Raw genomic sequence first — 18,001 nt, 5'->3', positions numbered from 1 at the left:
GTAAAAATGCCTCCTAATGGTCCACGCATTTTTACATGCCATTTTCCCCCCTCCCAGAGAAAGGAGCAGTCGCAATTACCCTGTACAACTCAGTCCGTCTTATCTCCAAAATGAACCGACTCACTACAAACTTAAAAGCGAGGTCACTGAAATTCTCCTTTGCACTTTGCCTCGGGACTGCAGAAACCAATGCTGCATTTTGCAGGCACCCACTTTTGATTTCCCACGGTCTACTTCACATTATGTGTCGGATTAGTTCTTGCCCGGGCCCGCTGTTTTCAGGAGACTAAGCATGTCCAGGCTGGCGTTCGCTCAGCGCCTCTTTCCTAGAGGTAGCCTGGCCGATCCGAGGCGCGGGCAGCTCCTGGCTATTAAATAATGGCGTTTCAATTCAGCCTCCCCGCCTGTGCGACTCGACACTTGAAAACTCGCCGACCAAGGCTTTTGAAATCGGGTAACGCTGGATAGAACCGACACGGAGGCTGACAAGGGAGAGGGCCAGAGCAAAGAAAGGCAGGACCACACCGGGGCAGAGAATGCTATGGGAGACCTGCGAGGCGCACCTGACGCACCGCGCCCGACCCCTCCGCCGCGGCTCCACCCTGCCAGGCTGGGGCTCCCGGCCCCGCAAAAGCGTCCCTGCGCAATTCCGCTCGCCCCGCCGCCGCTGCAGCAGCGCCCCCAAATCGCGCCCGCCCCCTCCCCCACGCCCCATTGTTCCTGGGTGGCTGCGGGCAGCGAGCGCTCCCAGGCTAGGCGGGGGCTGAGGACCCCCAAGGCCCCCACTCACCCGCGACTCCGCACAGGAGCACGAAGCGCAGCAGGAGCGCCATGGTGGCTGCCGTCGGTGGGCGGCGGCTGCAGGTGGCAGCTCTCGCTCCGGGTCCCAGGCTCCCCGGGTCTCGCGCGCTCCCGACTGGCTCGCGGCAGCAGCGGCACCTCTGCACCCTCCGCCCCTCCTCCCCACCCCGGCTCTGCAGGTGAATTCGCGTCACTTCCGGAAGCGGCCCGGGCCGGGCGGAGAGCGCCCGCTTCTCCAGCCGCTCGAGGTTGCCTTGACAACCGAGCGCGGCGCTCCTCGGCCCCCCGGACCCTCCCGGCGCGGAACTCTCAGCCTTGCAGCGCGCGGCGTCTGAGGGTGCTGGAGGTAGCCTCCCACGCCGCGAGCCTGCACCGGGGTCCCGCCTCCATCCCTTAAGCTAAATCAGGGTTTTGCGCGCGGGGGTAGGGCAGCCGGTCTCCCAGATACTGAAATTACGTCGGCGCCCTCCTTTAGGGCGAGGCGCCGGACACCCGGAGGGGCCGCCGCTAGGGCGACTTGAGCCTCCGCCCCACCTGCACCCACCCAGCGCACCCCTGGCGGCGCCACCCGCCCCAACCCTTGTAGTCTGCCCCAGAGGCAGGGTCTCTGACCTCAGGCTCTCGGGAAGCGACCTGGGCAGCCCCCTGGGGTTCGCTATCTTAATGAGTCTCGTGCGCTGAGATAAAAGGCCCGAGAAGGGTTTTCATCATCTCCAGTAAGGATCGAGCCCCGCTGCCGCTACCGATTTGGGAAATACCTGTTTTCCCCCCTTTGCACATAAAGGCTATCCTAGCCCTGAGTCTGGCTAGTAAGGACGCGTGAGTGAGCTTTGAAAGTGGGTCTCGGCCGGGAGCGGTGGCTCACGCCTGTAATCCAGCTCTTTGGGAGGCCGACCCTGCAGTATCATTTCTGCCTCTGGTGCCCACTACATTTGGGTTAGTTTGCGGCTTGTTCTAGGCTGCTCTTCCAGATAACGTTTATTTATAACTACATGGAGACTTTGGAGTGTCACGACAGTTCCGTATCAGGAGTGAATTGAAGAAGAGAAGCAGTGGGTAAGAGCTTGGGCTGCGGAGTGGGGCATTAACTGGTCAGGTTTCATAGAAATGGCACCTACCGGACAGGCGCGGTGGCTCCCGCCTGTAATCCCAGCACTTTGGGAGGCCGAAGCGGGCGGATCACGAGGTCAGGAGACCCAGACCATCCTGGCTAACATGGTGAAACCCCATGTTTCTCTACTGAAAATACAAAAAAAAATTAGCCAGGCGTTGTGGCACGCGCCTCTAGTCTCAGCTACTTTGGATGCTGAGGCAGGAGAATCGCTTGAACCCGGGAGGCGAAGGTTGCAGTGAGCCGAGATCGCGCCACTGCACTCCAGCCTGAGCGACAGAGCAAGACTCCGTTCCTCCGCCCTCCCCCCAAAAGAAACGGCTTATACCTCAAGGTTGCTATGAAAGTTAAATGAGATAATGCACAAAAAAAATGCAGGCACCCTGCCTGGCATATAATTTTAATTAGCTTCCATTTACTGAGTTCTTGCTTACAGGGTTCCTGCTTATGTAGTCTATTAGCTTACGTAGTCTGTCAATTTATATAGTAAATTCCTGCTTACTAGCTAGACTAAGCAAGAACCTGTAAGCAGAATTTAGTAAGTGGAAGCTAATAAAACTAATATTTTTTGCATTGAACCAGAAAAAAGAAAGGAAAACTTTTATGCATTGAACCAGAAAAAAGAAAGGGCAAAGAAATCAGTTATCAGGAAGACCAGAAAAAAGAAAGGAAAACTTTTATGCATTGAACCAGAAAAAAGAAAGGGCAAAGAAATCAGTTATCAGGAAGACCAAAATTGCGCAACTGCAATTTAGCCTGGTGAGTTGGAATTCTGGCTGCACATTATAATTACTTGGAGAACGTTTTAAAAACACTGGTGCCTGAGCCTTACTTCTGTGATTCTAATTTAACTTGATTTGAATGGAATCCTGCTTTATGGCAGCTTAAATGACAGATGACCAGTGGTAGTGAGAGGAAGTGGCTTTGCAAAATGATCTGATTCTAAAGTTCTGCCAAAGCTTTTGCAACCTATTAAGAGTTCAATACAGACGGAGGACAACATGAGTAACGGCTAGGGACTCCCTATTTGAGCAAACAGGAATTCTGTTGGATATAATTGCGTGTAAATAATATTTTAAATTTTTACTCACCACATTATACTTAATGAAATCAAGGAGAAAAGAGCAAGTATTGAAGTTATACATCTGTTTAACACTGTTCTATAAGAACTTTTCTTAGTATTCACTGCTGCTTTAAAGTAGCACGCATTTGTTATAAAGTTAACTACCCTTAGCACTTCCTGCAATAGAAATAAAACCCACACTTCAGGAATTATTTCAAACACTAGAGTAAATCTTAGAAATTACTCAAAAGGTTCAAGCCAGCAACAGTGTGTTAAAATTAAAAAAAAAAAAAGACGTACATGGTGGCCCAGCATGTTGGGAGGCTGCGGTGGACGATTGCCAGAGCTCAGGAGTTCGGCAAGCCTCGGCAACATGGCAAGACCGCATCTCTACTAAAAAAATGAGCGGGATGTGGTGGCGCGTGCCTGTAGTCCCAGCTACTCCGGAGGCCGAGATGGGAGGACAAATATCCAATATTAATTTTGTTAACTTCCACTTACTATGTGCAGGAACCCCGTAAGCAGGATCTCAGTAAGAGGAGCTAATAAAGTGAGCCCAGGAGTCTGAGGTTGAGCAGAGCCATGATCATGCCCCCGCACTCCAGCATGGGCGATAGAGCCAGACCCTGTCGCGGAAAGTAAGAAGAGGGAGAGGAGGAGGAATTAACCCAAAAGGATTTTCCTGGTACTTTTTCTTATATTCGTAGCTTTTGCCTCCTTCTGTGTTAGGCATTTGCAGACCTATTAATTACTTTCCTTGTTCTAAATACTTCTATAAGGATGAAAAAGCACATTTTTTTTTTTTGTCTTGCTCACTCTTGAAAGCACATAGTAGGTTCTCAAGTGTTTCTCAAGCTGAGTCAAATGCTTATTTTCTATGGCAATATGTTAATCAATTTAAATATCAGTGCAGTAACAAATCATTACACCTTAAATAGATCTTTTCAGAATATATCTTTTTGTTTGTTTTTTGAGACAAAATCTCTCTCTGTTGCCCAGGCTGGGGTGCAGTGGAGCAATCTCTGCTCACTGCAACCTCCACCTCCCAGGTTCAGGCGATTCCCCTGCCTCCTTCTCCTGAGTAGCTGGAATTACAGGCATGTGCCACCACGCCCGGCTAATTTTTTTTTTTTTTTTTTTTTTTGAGACGGAGTTTCGCTCTTGTTACCCAGGCTGGAGTGCAATGGCGCGATCTCGGCTCACCGCAACCTCCGCCTCCTGGGTTCAGGCAATTCTCCTGCCTCAGCCTCCTGAGTAGCTGGGATTACAGGCACGTGCCACCATGCCCAGCTAATTTTTTGTGTTTTTAGTAGAGGAGGTGTCTCACCATTTTGGCCAGGATGGTCTCAATCTCCTGACCTCATGATCCTCCTGCCGCAGCCCCCCGAAGTGCTGGAATTACAGGCGTGAGCTACGGCGCCTGCCCCAGAATGTACTTTTTAAAATGTACGTTTTACAAGCTTAATTTTTTCTGTTTTTTTAGATTACTGAACACAGATTTTTAAAAATGTACCTACCATTCTAAGATTTAAATAATCTTGAAAGAAACAGTCTATGGGATTTGGGGAACCATTGTTCTTTAAAAAGTTACATGAAGTCATTTTTAGACTTTGGTTTGTGACTAAATTATTTCATAAACAGTAGGTAAACTTATGCAGTTATGTGAAATATATTAAACACACCTTAAAATGCGTTTGTGGTTGTTGTCAGCTTGGAAATTATGTTTTCTGGAAGCTATAATAAGATAATCTCATTTATTCTGGAACATATAAATTACTCTTTTGTGTCTTCAAACCAAGCTAAGAAATAGTGCACAGCCATTGAGTGAATGCCCTGACTTAGTAAAAAGCACCAAGCACTCCACATTATGTAGCCTCTAAACCAGCTTAAAGGTGATGATCCCTGGTCCATCAAGAAGGCAATAATTACAGATACACAATTAACTGTGGTTAATAAAGCAACCATCCTTGCAAAAACGACTCAGCACTAATGGATTTACCAACACACCCACAGATTATTTAAATCCTACAAGTTCATTCATTCAAAGGTTAATTTATACTTAAGAATTAAAGGATTTTCACCTCTTCTCAGCTTGAAATATGAAGACATGTGAATGAAGAAACTTTCTATTACATGTGACACTGCTAATTTTTTATGTTTTCTGAAAAATGATAATACTATTCTTAAGAAATGAAGGTTTCCTTCTAGTGTGTTCTATTTACATTACCAGGAACATTAGCTTTATGCGTCAATACCATCCAAAAGTTATCTATTTATCCCTAAGCAATGAATGTATAAATATATACCTTTTAGTTTTATGCCATGTATATTATAAATCAGGCTGGGTGTGATGGTTCTCCCCTGTAATCCCAGCACTTTGGGAGGCCAAGGTGGGTGGATCACTTGAGCTCAAGAGTTCGAGACCAGCCTTGGCAACATGGAGAAACCCCATCAGTACAAAAATTAGCCGGACATAGTGGCACAAGCCTGTAGTCCCAGCTACTTGGGAGGCTGAGGCGGGAGGATTCCTTGAGTCCAGGAGGTTGAGGCTGCAGTGAGCTGAGATCATGCCACTGTACTCCAGCCTGGGTGACAAAGTGAGACCCTGTCTCAAAATAAGTAAATCAACCCTTACGCAGTCACCTCAATTTTTTTTTATTTATTTTATGAGACAGAGGTCTTGCTATGTTTCCCAAGCTGGTCTTCATTACTGGCCTCAAGGGATCCTCCTGCCTCAGCCTCCCAAGTAGCTGGGATTATAGGGATTAGTCGCTGTGTCGGGCCAGATTTTTTTTTAGATTCCTAATGCAGATTCCAAAAATAAATACATAAAAGCAATACATTTTTATAATACAGACAAACTGACAATTTTATTGATGGGCTTTTAAAATATTATCCAAAGGCTAGGCGTGGTGGGTCACACTTGTAATCCCAGAGCTTTGGGAATCAGAGGCAGGAAGATTGCTTGAGCCCAGGTGTTTGAAGTTGCATTGCAGCCACCACTGTCTCCACACTGGGCCACAGAGAGGCTCTGTCTCTAAAAATATACAATAAAATGTTCTTGTCCAAGAAGAATCTGTTTCTTTCAGTTGCTTCTCTTTGTTTTGGTCTCTTCATGCTGATTTGGTCTCTTTCCTCCAGTGTCTGGTAATTCCTGGTTTTCTGCTCAAAGGTTAAAATAGAGCAGAAAAAAAAAGTGTAGAAAATAGAGAAAAAAAAGTCTGTACTTATAGTTGATGCTTTTTTATCGTGCTCTCAGATTGAGTCAAATTGGGAATGCCAATAAAATTACTTTTAGAAAGGACCGCTAATCGTCAACACTCAATGTAAACACAGGGTGGTCAGCTTTCTGGGAGGATGGCTGGAAGAGAACTGGGGGCATCAATTTTAGCAAATGAATTTTCATTTAATCCCTCTGCATGCAATATAGCATTCACACCCTAGACCTCTTTTATGTTCCTTCTTCCAAAGACCCTCTTTTTACTCCATAGAATAAGCGTACAGTCTTATGCCAGAGTACACGGGGCAAAGATGGGATCTCAGTGTTGAACTTTTTTTCCTTTTTTTTTTTTAAGACAAGATCTTGCTCTGTTGCACAAGCTGGAGTGCAGTGGAGCAAACAGAGCTCACTGCAGTTTCAACCTTCTGGGCTCAAGGGATCCTCCCACCTCAGCCTTCCAGGTAGCTGGGACTACAGGCACCTACCACACATGGCTAGTTTTTTTGTTTTTGTTTTTGTTTTTTGAGGTGGATTGTTGCTCTTGTTGCTTGCCCAGGCTGGAGCACAATGGGGCAATCTCAGCCACCACAACCTCTGCCTCCCAGGTTCAAGCAATTCTCCTGCCTCAGCCTCCCAGGTAGCTGGGACTATAGGTGCGCGCCACCAGGCTCAGCTAATTTTTGTATTTTTAGTAGACAGGGTTTCACCATGTTGACTAGGATGGTCTTGATCTCTTGACCACGTGATCCGTCTGCCTCAGCTTCCTAAAGTGCTGGAATTACAGGCATGAGCCACTGCGCCTGGCCATTTTGAAATTTTTCATAGAGATTAAGTGTTGCCATGTTGCCTAGTCTAGTCTCAAACTCCTGGGCTCAAGCAATCCTCCTGCCTAGGCTTAACTTCTTTTTAAACTAACTTTAAACCAATCCCTCTGTTTTTAGCCCCACCTTCATTTCACTCTCAAATATCCTAATACCATCAAATCCTAGAAGGGGACCCGAGTGGGCTGCCATTGCTGGCCAGGGCTGCCTGGGCTTATATCCCCAAGTAATTCTGAGTTGCTGAGTGTTGTCCCCTAGTCCTGTGTGGGGAGAGGACTTGTGGCCATGAGTCACCTAATTTCTCCTCTGAGTTGCCCAGAGTTTGCCCCCTAGTCCTGTGTGGGGAGGGGGGCTTGTGACCATGAGTCACCTCGTCTCTTCTTCTGGTGGCTGTTTCCTAGTTTCTCTTGAACTTGCATGCAGTATTGGAATGTGGATGAACAGCTAACTAATACTTTGAGCACAGCCTCATGATATGGTTTCAATGTATTTGATATTCTGAGCTGAATTCTGGGTGATATTTTTCAGTTTTATCTACCTATTAATAACTTTGCTCTTCAGTTGTGTTGAATCTATTTTCAGTTCTCCTGAAGAGTTTTTATTTATGTTTTTATTCATAATATTTAGGCTTTAAAAAATATGTATCTGCTTGGTTTCTTATTCCAACTCATACTTCCAGTTATCTCTTTTATTTCTTTAATCATGTTAAATATACTTATATATTATGTACGCAGTAATCACAGGATCTGAAATCGTGTGCCTCTCATTGTGGTTTGTTTTCTTTTCTTTTTCCTCCCTGTAACCTCTACCTCCTGGGTTCAGGCAATTCTTATACCTCCACCTCCTGAGTAGCTGGGCTTACAGGCACCTGCCACTACATCCAGCTGATTTTTTGTATTTAGTAGACATGGGGTTTCACCAGGCTGGTCTCAAACTTCTGAGCTTAGGCAATCTGCCTGCTTCAGCTTCCCAAAGTGCTAGGATTACAGGCATGAGCCACTGCGATCGGCCCAGGCTTTTTTTTTTTTTTTTTTAAACTTAGCTTGCTCCATTTAGTGTATTGAATTACTTCTCAAATACTGTATTCAGTTGCTTTTGTGGAATTCTCTAGTGTCCAGGTAGAATAAATAAATTGTCAAGGATGTCCTCAGTAAGTTTTCCTCAAATATCTAAGCTAGGGCATTTCCAGGGCCACATTCTGACTCTCAGGGGCCTTACGTACTTTCATCTTTCTGAACGCCTCCTACTGTTAAAAATAATAATTGTTTTTATAACAGTGTTGGTATAAAGGCAAATTTAATTCAAGTTGGATCATATTATTATTTGTTCTGATTTTAAAAGAAATTAAAACATATTCATGAGCCCTGGGTTTTGCATGTCTCACCCTCCCTCCATCTGTACTGTAAGCTGTATTGGTGAAAGGAAAGAAAAGGAGTGAAGTACTGGGCGCAGTGGCTCACGCCTGTAATTCCAGCACTTGGGGAGGCTGAGGTAGGTGGATCACCTGAGGTCAGGAGTTTGAGACCAGCCTGGCCAACATGGTGAAACCTCGTCTCTACTAAAAATTCCAAATTTAGCCAGGCGTGGTGGGGCATATGTCTAATCCCAGTTACTCAGGAGGCTGAGGCAGGAGAATTGTTTGAACCTGGGAGGCAGAAGTTGCAGTCAGCCAGGGTCGCACCACTGCACTACAGCCTGGGCGACAGAGCAAGACTTTGTCTTAAAAGAAAAAGAATGAAGCTATATAAATTTTTGTCCCATCCCAGTTTCCATTCCCCTCTTTTGCCAAAGTTCCCATTCTTATAGTGTCCTCATCTCTAGTCCTTTTTCTCTACTTTCCTTCTTAGGCCAAAACAGTTCACCAAGTACCAAGTCTGCCCTGTACTAAAAATAAGAAAAAGACAAGATGTTTACCCAGCAATAAAAGTCTATTGCTTGTTGGGTTTTTTTTTTTTTTTTGAGACAGCGTCTTGGTCTGTCACCAGGCACCAGGCTGGAGTACAATGGCACAATCTCGGTCTCCACCTCCTGGGTTCAAGCAATTCTCCTGCCTCAGCCTCCCTAGTAACTGGGACTACAGGCGCATGCCACCATGCCCAGTTAATTTTTGTATTTTTTTTTTAGTAGAGACAGGGTTTCACCATGTTGGCCAGGATGGTCTTGATCTCTTGACCTTGTGATCCGCCTGCCTTAGCCTCCCAAAGTGCTGGGATTACAGGCATGAGCCACCGTGCCCAGCCGCTTGTTTTTTTTTTTTTAAGGAATGAGAGGTTCTTATGTTGCTCAGGCTGGCCTCGAACACATAGCCTCACCTCCTCAAGGGCCACTGTGGCTCCCATATTTTTTGTTTTATTTAAGATTTTCTTCATCTTTGTGATCATGTTTGTATTTTGGCATACAGATGCTTTTGGTTGTGTGTTTGAATAAAAAGACTAGCAGAATAACGACTAATTTGTATTCTTTTTCTGAGAGTTTACACTAACTTTGGTGGTGCACTTTAGGAAAAAAAATCAAAGCAGTAATTATAATGGTTGGTGTTTGTGACATACACAGCAACAGGGAGTCTTGAGATTAATGCATAGTGCTGTGGGCATTATAGATCAAAGATTCTGGGCTTAACCCAATGTTAAACCCATTTAATTTATACCCAGATTATAAATTTAAATATTACAGAAGTGCATGGTGTCTCATATACTTTCTGTTTTGCTGGTTTCTTTTTGGCTGGAGACAGCTTTTGTCTGATAGATAATAACAATGCTTTACATTTATAGGCAGTGGAACATCTTTCATCCAAGGGGTTCAAAGAACTCAGCAATTATGACTCATTGTTCCTTAAAATACCTTTATAAAACTGGAGGTGACAAGCATTGAGGTAAACTTGTTACAGGTAAGGAAACTAGAGTCATGGAACATTAAAGCATTAACAGATATTTTGGGAGTCGGAGATGGAATTCAGAATAATTCCCCCTTCTTTTGATTAGAATGAAACCAGTAGCACCTATTTCCTCCTCACGAAGGTATTGATTCAAGGAATTCAGCTGCATTTGTGATAGAGATAATACTTAACTCTGAAGGGTTCCCACTTACCTACCTCTCTAAGTTCATCTCAACCTCCCCTCCCTACTCTGACTGTTCCCTTTGCCTGGAATGCTTGACCTTCCCAAGTGGATGTTTCCTAGTCATCCTTACTATTTCAGATCCAGTCTCCTTTTCTAAGGGACACCTCTGACTACATTTGATTTTATTTGCATTATAGCTCTCTCTTCCTTTCTTCACCATCGTGGTGTGTGTCTCACTCCACTTCTCGCCATGTCTTCTCACAGGACTTTCCAGATTAAGTGATTCCTGGCAAAGAAACAAAAGCAAAATTGTCCTGTTCCCCAGTGGATATGGATTCAAACTGGAAATAAAATCAGGTACAACTCCAAAAGGTGACATTGGAGAAGAACTAAGTTGGTCTACAAGGAATTGCACATGAGATGGCACACATATTTATGTTGTCTCAAGGTCACAGCCATGTTACTATGTCAAGCTGAAAATGTCACTACTATCTGCATAGTTGGACATGTTCTATTGGGAATATATTTTTTCTCTCTGAATCTATTATGAACGTGCTGGTTGGCTGGGTTCAGTAATAAATATGTGAGACCTTTCGTTTCAAAAAATAAAAATAATAATTTGCATTAAATTTCTCAAAGCATTGGTCACCTCCCCTTCAGAGCACTTTGTACAGTTGCAGTCTCAAACTTGAATGTGTTATTTGTTTGATTCATGCCTGTCCCACTCACTGAACCGTAGGCTCTGCGAGGGCAGGGAGCACGTTGGTTTTTCCTTACTGTTATAGCTCCAGCATCTCATTTAGTGTTTGGTGCTAAATATAGGCTCAAACATATTTGTTGGCTAAATGCATCTAGATTTTAGAAAAAGTATGCTTTCTTTAAAAAAACAAAATGAGAAAGAGAGAGAGAGACAGGGACTTGCTTTGTCGCCCAGGTTGGTCTTGAACTGCTGGCCTCAAGTTATCCTCCTCCTACCTTGGCCTCCCACAGTGTTGGGATTACAAGCATGAGCCACTATGCCCAGCCAAAAATGTTCTTTCAAAATGTGCACCAAATCCTGCAACTTCAACTCAGAATTATAATTAGGGAGAAAATGATTGGCATTCTAAATTATTATTCTTAAATCTGTTAGAACAGAACATTTATAGAATGCCTTAACAACTTAAAATATAGCCATTAAACTTGAGTAAGATAAGAGGCAAATTAGGAAGGTAGTGAAAGGGGGAGAGCTCAGAAAAACTGTGATTAAAGGGATTTACCACAGTTAATGCAAAATTTAACTTTGGTTATTGGAAATCTGAGATTAGACAGAAAAACCAAGGGATTATTTCTGCAGCAGGAGTCCCCACTTGGATCCAAGAGGCAGACTCCTCTCCATGCATCTTTTTGGCTCCAGGTGACGGGGGACTCACTTGAAGATTTTTCTAGGGCACCTGAAGAGAGAGAAGACTGAATACATTAGAGCTGTCTATTCCCTGGCCTCATTGAGGGGCTCACATCTGAGACTCCTGGAGAAGTGCTCCCAGAAAAATCCTTGTGTCACTGCCTAGGTGTTCAAATGTGACAGAACGGGCAAGAATCCCTCTTCTTCTGAAGTCAGGCTTTTTGATTTAGCAGGGAGAATAATCTAAAGTTGGCTTTTTTTTTTCTTTTGTTTTAAACAGGGGTCTATCATAATCCTATCTGTGTTTTGGAAAGAAAACTCTTGAGGCAGTGCCAAGAATGGATCTGAAGAGGGCAGAAAAAAACAAAGGGAAATCATTGAAGAAATTGTTTTCATAGTCACAGTAAAAACTGATGGGGTCCGAAATCAAGTTGTTACAGCAATCTGAGAGGCTTAGGAGATATTTTGGAGGGATGATTAGCAAACTTTGAGCCCAGCTGGATATGGGCAGTGAGGAACAAGAAACAAAGCTGTTTCAGGTTTCTAGGTTTGGCAATCAATGTAAGAAGGTGCTACTAATTAAACAGGGAATAGTGGACAAGCAGGTTTAGTGGCGTACAAATGTTAGGTTTTCAGTGCCTGAGGGACATTCAAGTGAAGATGCCAGAAAGAGAGCCTACCTGGCTGGAGATCTAGATTTCGGAACCTAGATTATACTCCTTTGAGGAATTTGTTTGTTTTTTATATTGGATGTAAAACTAAATGCATCTTCTCATAGCAACTATGCTGTAAATGAATGTAGTTAATTTCCCAAGGCAGCCTCCAAACTCTCATTTAGCCTACAGTGTTCTGATAGAGCATGGTGAAATATTTATAAGAATGTTTCTGGAGGGACTTGGATTCACCAGGCCAAGTCAGTACTCCAGTAAAGCATCTTTTCTTGCTCAGACACAGAATTAGGAGTCAGACCTTATTCTCTTTCTTAACAAAAGGGCCCTTAAGATGGCTTAAGGGATAAGTGTGGCTTCTTTGGTGTTGAACTAATATTGTTTGTAGTTTTAGGGAGACAGGGCTACATTTTTATTTCACAAAGTGAGAGGGAGAATTGGCAGATGTTTCAGGAAAGGATAAGTGTCTAGCTTAGGTAGTGGCTGATAGTAATGGAGTGGAAAGTCGGAGGGAAGGACCCTGATTAGGGTTGAAAGAGTGAGTAGCAGGAGTGATAATTCAGCAAGAATAGAATGCCTGGGAACCACAGATTGCAGGCAGCTTTGGTGACCTTATTAATGAGCTTGGGACGATATCAACCACACATTTTACTAATCAGTAATGAAGAAGAGAAGGAAGGGGAAGTGGAGTGGGTATCTGGGAGCAATGAGTCGGCAGGGAAAGGTGGTTCTTTGGATACTAGATGACTCCCTGTTAGGACAGCCATTTGTAGGTATGTTGATTTAATTTAGGATTGCTGGTAGCAAGAGCATATTATCTCAGCTCACAATTCAAACGCTAAAGGACAAGGCAACTTGTGCATAACTGATAAAGGAGGAACTCTACTATTATGTAAATAGACATGCTGTCCAGGTGATCTTACCTATTCCTACTTTTATAGCTTTAAAAGTCAGTTAAGCCAAGCTCAAAGGTCTGTGCCTTTAGTCCTAGCTACTAGGGAGTCTGAGACAGAAGGATTGCTTGAGCCTAGGAGTTCAGTTCAAGTTTATCCTGGGCAACACAGCAAGACCCCATCTCTTAAAAAAAAAAAAAAAAAAGTCAGTTAAACAGGCCAGGCATGGTGGCTCACACCTGTAATCCCAGCACTTTGGGAGTTGGGATCATTAGGCGAGCAGATCATTAGGTCAGGAGTTCGAGACCAGCCTGGCCAATATGGTGAAACCCCGTCTCTACTAAAAATACAAAATTAGTCGGGCATGGTGGCATGCACCTGTAGTCCCAGCTACTGGGAAGGTTGAGGCAGAAGAATTGCTTGAACCTAGGAGACGGAGGTTGCAGTGAGCCAGGATCACACTGCTGCACTCCAGCCTGGCTGACAGAGGGAAACTCCATCTCAAAAAAATTTTAAAAAGCCAGTTGAATGTTTCTTATTCAAAAACACTTGACAGGTACAGTAAGATAGAATAAGTTGTAGTATCCAATAGTACAATAGGGAAATTATAGTTAACAATAATTTATTGTCTATTTCAAAATAGCTAGAAGAGAAGAGAAGGATTGTTATGTTCCCAACACAAAGAAAAGATATATATTTGAAGTGATGGATACCCCATTACCCTATTTGGATCAATTCACATAGTATACATGTATCAAAATATCACATGCACCCCCAAAATAGGTACAACTGTTATATAAGTTTTTTAAAGCACTGGAAAGATTTATGAAGTCTCTTTAAAAAGCTTTCTTATCACCATTAAGCGTTATGGTTTTGCTTTTATGAAAACTTTATTGCATATAAAAATAAACTGTGGTTGATTTTGTCCTTTTTTTTGTTTGTTTCCATTTCCCTGGCAGTGCTATTGCTAAGGAATGAAGAAATGGAAGGAATATAGGGGGTATCGCTCAAGGGAGACTAATTTCTTTTGGGTCAGTGAGTTGCCCAAACTTCAGATATGGCAGGAGATGCTGGGTGTGAGTGGCAGTTGACCCTTTGTAGAAACAAGAAAAATGAGAAAAGAATACTTAAACATATTTGGTATGTATTGATTCAAAAAATATTTAGGTAGTTGCAATTTATAGCATTTTCATTTTTATGTTATTCAGATGGAGATTAAATATTCTCTGGCTTGACCAAGTAGAAATGCATTCAGTACATATGTCGTACTGTTAACATGATAGGAATTTTCCAGACTGTCTCGTAGATGTGTTAGGTCACATCTTTTTTGAGTTCTTTATTCTAGTATTATATATTTCCTACTTGCTTGCCTAAGGAGAGAAAGGGACTTTGTGTGAATAATCTCAGCATCTCCCTTATGGGTCTCAACACATGGCTGCTGGTTTCCTGAAATTCTTTTTGTGTAGATGCTCTATCATGCGGGAAAATTGCTTAATGGACAGGAGAAAAATCCTATGGACAAACATTGGCAACTCAAACAGAAACTCATATGACAACTCAAAATGGATAATTAGGTTTGGTCTGTAGAACTGCAGAAATCCATCTGCCAAACAACATGCCTGCTGTTTCCAGAGTCCAGCTACTAAAACCCAAATAGTCTCTTAAGTCCAGCTACTAAAACCGGAAAGGACAGATCTCAAACCAAAGCAAAAAACAAACCAAACCAGAGTGTAATCTTGTAAACGAAACGGAATCAGTGAAACATTTAGCCTCCATGATATCCCAGGTCAGCTCCTTTTTCACTCATTTTATTTTCCCCCCAAGGCTTCAAAGAGCTGCTGAAATTTTTAAAGAAACTATGCTGGGCACAAAAGCCTAAAATGTTCAGAAGAGTACTGTGTTTTCTTTATAAGCTACCTCTAGTTTGGTGTAGAGTATAGTGAGTTTGAATACAGAGTAGGGTCTGATTTACCATTAAAGAAGGGATCGGCCGGGTGTGGTGGCTCACGCCTATAATCCCAGCACTTTGGGAGGCCGAGGCGGGTGGATCACGAGGTCAAGAGATCGAGACCATCCTGGTCAAAATGGTGAAACCCCGTCTTACTAAAAACACAAAAAATTAGCTGGGCACGGTGGTGCGTGCCTGTAATCCCAGCTACTCAGGAGGCTGAAGCAGGAGAATTGCCTGAACCCAGGAGGCGGAGCTTGCGGTGAGCCGAGATCGCGCCACTGCACTCCAGCCTGGGTAACAAGAGCGAAACTCCGTCTCAAAAAAAAAAAAAAAAAAAAGAGCCTGGTTCCTCCTCTACTCGCTCTCTTTCTCCCTCTATCGTCATGTGATGTACCGCCTCTGCCTTCACCTTTGGTCATAATTGTAAGCCCTCACCTGAAGCAGATGTTGGCACCATGCTCCCTGAATAGCCTGCAGAGCCATAAGCCAAAACAAACCACCTTCCTTTATAAATTACCCTGCCTTGGGTGTTTTTTTATAGCAATGCAAATACAGAAAGTGAATACAAGGCGGTTGGGGCAAGCCAGGAAATTATCAATCTTGGATACAAGGTGTTATGAGATCCAAATGATAGACTCCATGGTTATATTAAAACACCATGTTTTTTTTGTTTTGAGACGGAGTTTCGTTGTTGTTACCCAGGCTGGAGTGCAATGGCACAATCTCGGCTCACCGCAACCTCCACCTTCTGGTTTCAAGCAATTCTCCTGCCTCAGCCTCCCGAGTAGCTGGGACTACAAGCGCGCACCACCATGCCCAGCTAATTTTTGTGTTTTTAGTAGAGATGGGGTTTCACCTTGTTGACCAGGATGGTCTCAATCTCTTGACCTCGTGATCCACCCGCCTCGGCCTCCCAAAGTGCTGGGATCATAGGCGTAAGCCACCGCGCCTGGCCTGAAACACCATGTTTTTAATGGAAGAATGGATGGTGTTTTTAGCAGAACCCAGAGGTGTGAAGGAGAGAGACCCAGGTGTTCATGTGGCAGGTAGTAGAAAACTACAGTATCATTGGAAAAGTTTTGTGCCAGAGAAAGACCTAGAGACCGGAGAATAGTATCATTTAAAATTGTGTAAATTGTGAACCCTGCTTTGATACTGGTAAGGCCATCTAAAATTTCTGTACGAATAGCACAACCTCTATTTTATTTTAGTTTATTTATTTCTTGAGTGGGTGATGCAATTATGTATCTCCAACTTCAGTAGATATAAAGGATTTAAAAGTAAAAAACTGTAGCCAGGCACAGTGGCTGACGCCTGTAATTCCAGCACTGTGGGAGGTCAAGGCAGGTGGATCACTTGAGGCCAGGAGTTCCAGACCAGCTTGGGCAACATGGTAAAACCCTGTCTCTACTTAAAAAAAAAAAATTAGCTAGGCATGATGGTGTATGCCTGTAATCCCAGCTACTCAGAAGACTGAGGCACAAAAATCACTTGAACCCAGGAGGCAGAGATTGCAGTGAGTTGTGATCAAATCACTGTACTGTAGCCTGGGGAAGAGAGTGAAACTTTGTCTCAAAAAAAAAAAAAGGAAAAAAATTTGTCTTATGCCTGATTGCCAGTCACCTTGACTTTTTCTAGAAGCAATAATGGTTATCAGTTTGTAGCATAGTAGTGTGGATGGCCATGGGAGGGAGAGTCCCAGTGCCTAGTAAAATTAACCATTGAAACAATGCCTGCAAGTGCTATGATGTCATTTTAATCTTGAAACAAAGGCAACATCAGTAAATACAGTCCACTGTGCCTGCCCAGATAAAGCAGGAGGCTTTTTGGTTTACTGCTAAGATTTCTGGTCTGGCATACACCTTGCCTGTTGCAGCATGCCTCTGGAATTACTGGACATCATTTGTGGCTTGACTGTGTCTTAAAGAATGCCTAGTGACCCACTGCTGGGGATTATGGTACCAGGTCCCTGGGTTCCGGTATACCCTCATGGGCTAGACAGGCAAGAGTCTGGTTCAACTGCTTAGATAAAACCTTTTTAAAATCAGAAGCTGGTTAAGGAAGGTAAAACAACCCTTGAAGACATAAGAATTCCGTGTTTTTGTTTCTCAAGAGGACCTGCTAATCCTCTTGGAGATAATTAGTGGTAATAAGTGAAGGAGAATAGCTCACTCTTTTGAAGGATAATTCTTCGCTCACTTAAAGGAGAACAAGTGGTGGCAAAGTGTTTGGCCCATGCGGTTCGATGGGGTGCCTGAGTCACCAGAGGTGAGCAGTGGGAGATGGCAGCTATGGTTAGTGCACCAGGGTTCAAGGAATCCAGGTGTTTCAGAAAATTAAGCTAGAAAATACTTGAAATTGGGCTGGGTGCGGTGGCTCAAGCCTGTAATCCCAGCACTTTGGGAGGCCGAGGCGGGTGGATCACGAGGTCAAGAGATCGAGACCATCCTGGTCAACATGGTGAAACCCTGTCTCTACTAAAAATACAAGAAATTAGCTGGGCATGGTGGCGCGTGCCTGCAATCCCAGCTACTCAGGAGGCTGAGGCAGGAGAATTGCCTGAACCCAGGAGGCGGAGGTTGTGGTGAGCCGAGATTGCGCCGTTGCACTCCAGCCTGGGTAACAAGAGCGAAATTCTGTCTCAAAAAAAAAAAAAAAAAAGAAAAATTACTTGAAATTTTTTCTATTTCTTAATAAGTTACAGTTAAAAAAAAAATAAAAGGAAAAAGAAAAGCCCATACAAGAATCAGGAGGAATAACTGTCCATGATTCAGCTTCCTGATAATCTGCCATCTTGTGGTTCCTGGTAAGTCTGTTTTAACCACAGCCCCACTTCCTCTAAGTACCACCACCAAGTCCCTAAGGCTGACCTGATGGCCAAGGAGTTTTAGCCTTTGGTTAGGAACGTAAGTGTGTGTGCTTGTGTGTAACAAGTTTGATAGTTCTTAATTATTTGGGAAGAAATGTACACACAGGAATAAAAAGAGAGATTATGAACAAATGTTACTTCTGTTCTTGCTAGAAACTGAT

At 43.7% G+C, this 18,001-nt stretch overlaps 2 protein-coding genes across 4 annotated transcripts in view; one reads left to right on the top strand and one right to left on the bottom strand.

The window, feature by feature from the left end:
• Positions 1-918, bottom strand: part of CXADR (CXADR cell adhesion molecule) — a 70,534-nt gene extending 69,616 nt beyond the window's left edge. For both annotated transcript variants that reach the window (XM_008986507.5, XM_002761321.6), the window contains exon 1: positions 791-918. In XM_008986507.5, the coding sequence (XP_008984755.1) occupies positions 791-833 (43 nt within the window). In that variant the 5' untranslated portion in view covers positions 834-918. The remainder of the gene's footprint in view (positions 1-790) is intronic.
• Positions 419-13,951, top strand: LOC103789601 (uncharacterized). 2 transcript variants are annotated; one of them, XM_078358590.1, is made up of 5 exons: positions 419-1,857; positions 3,486-3,660; positions 9,788-9,903; positions 10,340-10,432; positions 11,740-13,951. In XM_078358590.1, the coding sequence occupies exon 1, from the start codon at positions 542-544 to the stop codon at positions 1,196-1,198; it is 657 nt and encodes a 218-aa protein (XP_078214716.1). In that variant the 5' UTR covers positions 419-541; the 3' UTR covers positions 1,199-1,857; positions 3,486-3,660; positions 9,788-9,903; positions 10,340-10,432; positions 11,740-13,951. The 2 variants fall into 2 exon arrangements, with proteins under 2 accessions (XP_078214716.1, XP_078214717.1); XM_078358591.1 differs by lacking the exon at positions 3,486-3,660.
• Positions 13,952-18,001: the final 4,050 nt, after the last annotated feature.

This window comes from Callithrix jacchus, chromosome 21, assembly GCF_049354715.1.
Source record: "Callithrix jacchus isolate 240 chromosome 21, calJac240_pri, whole genome shotgun sequence".
Taxonomy (NCBI): domain Eukaryota; kingdom Metazoa; phylum Chordata; class Mammalia; order Primates; family Cebidae; genus Callithrix; species Callithrix jacchus.
The sequence above is the reverse complement of the archived record's forward strand: the minus strand, read 5'-3'. Positions and strand labels throughout refer to the sequence as shown.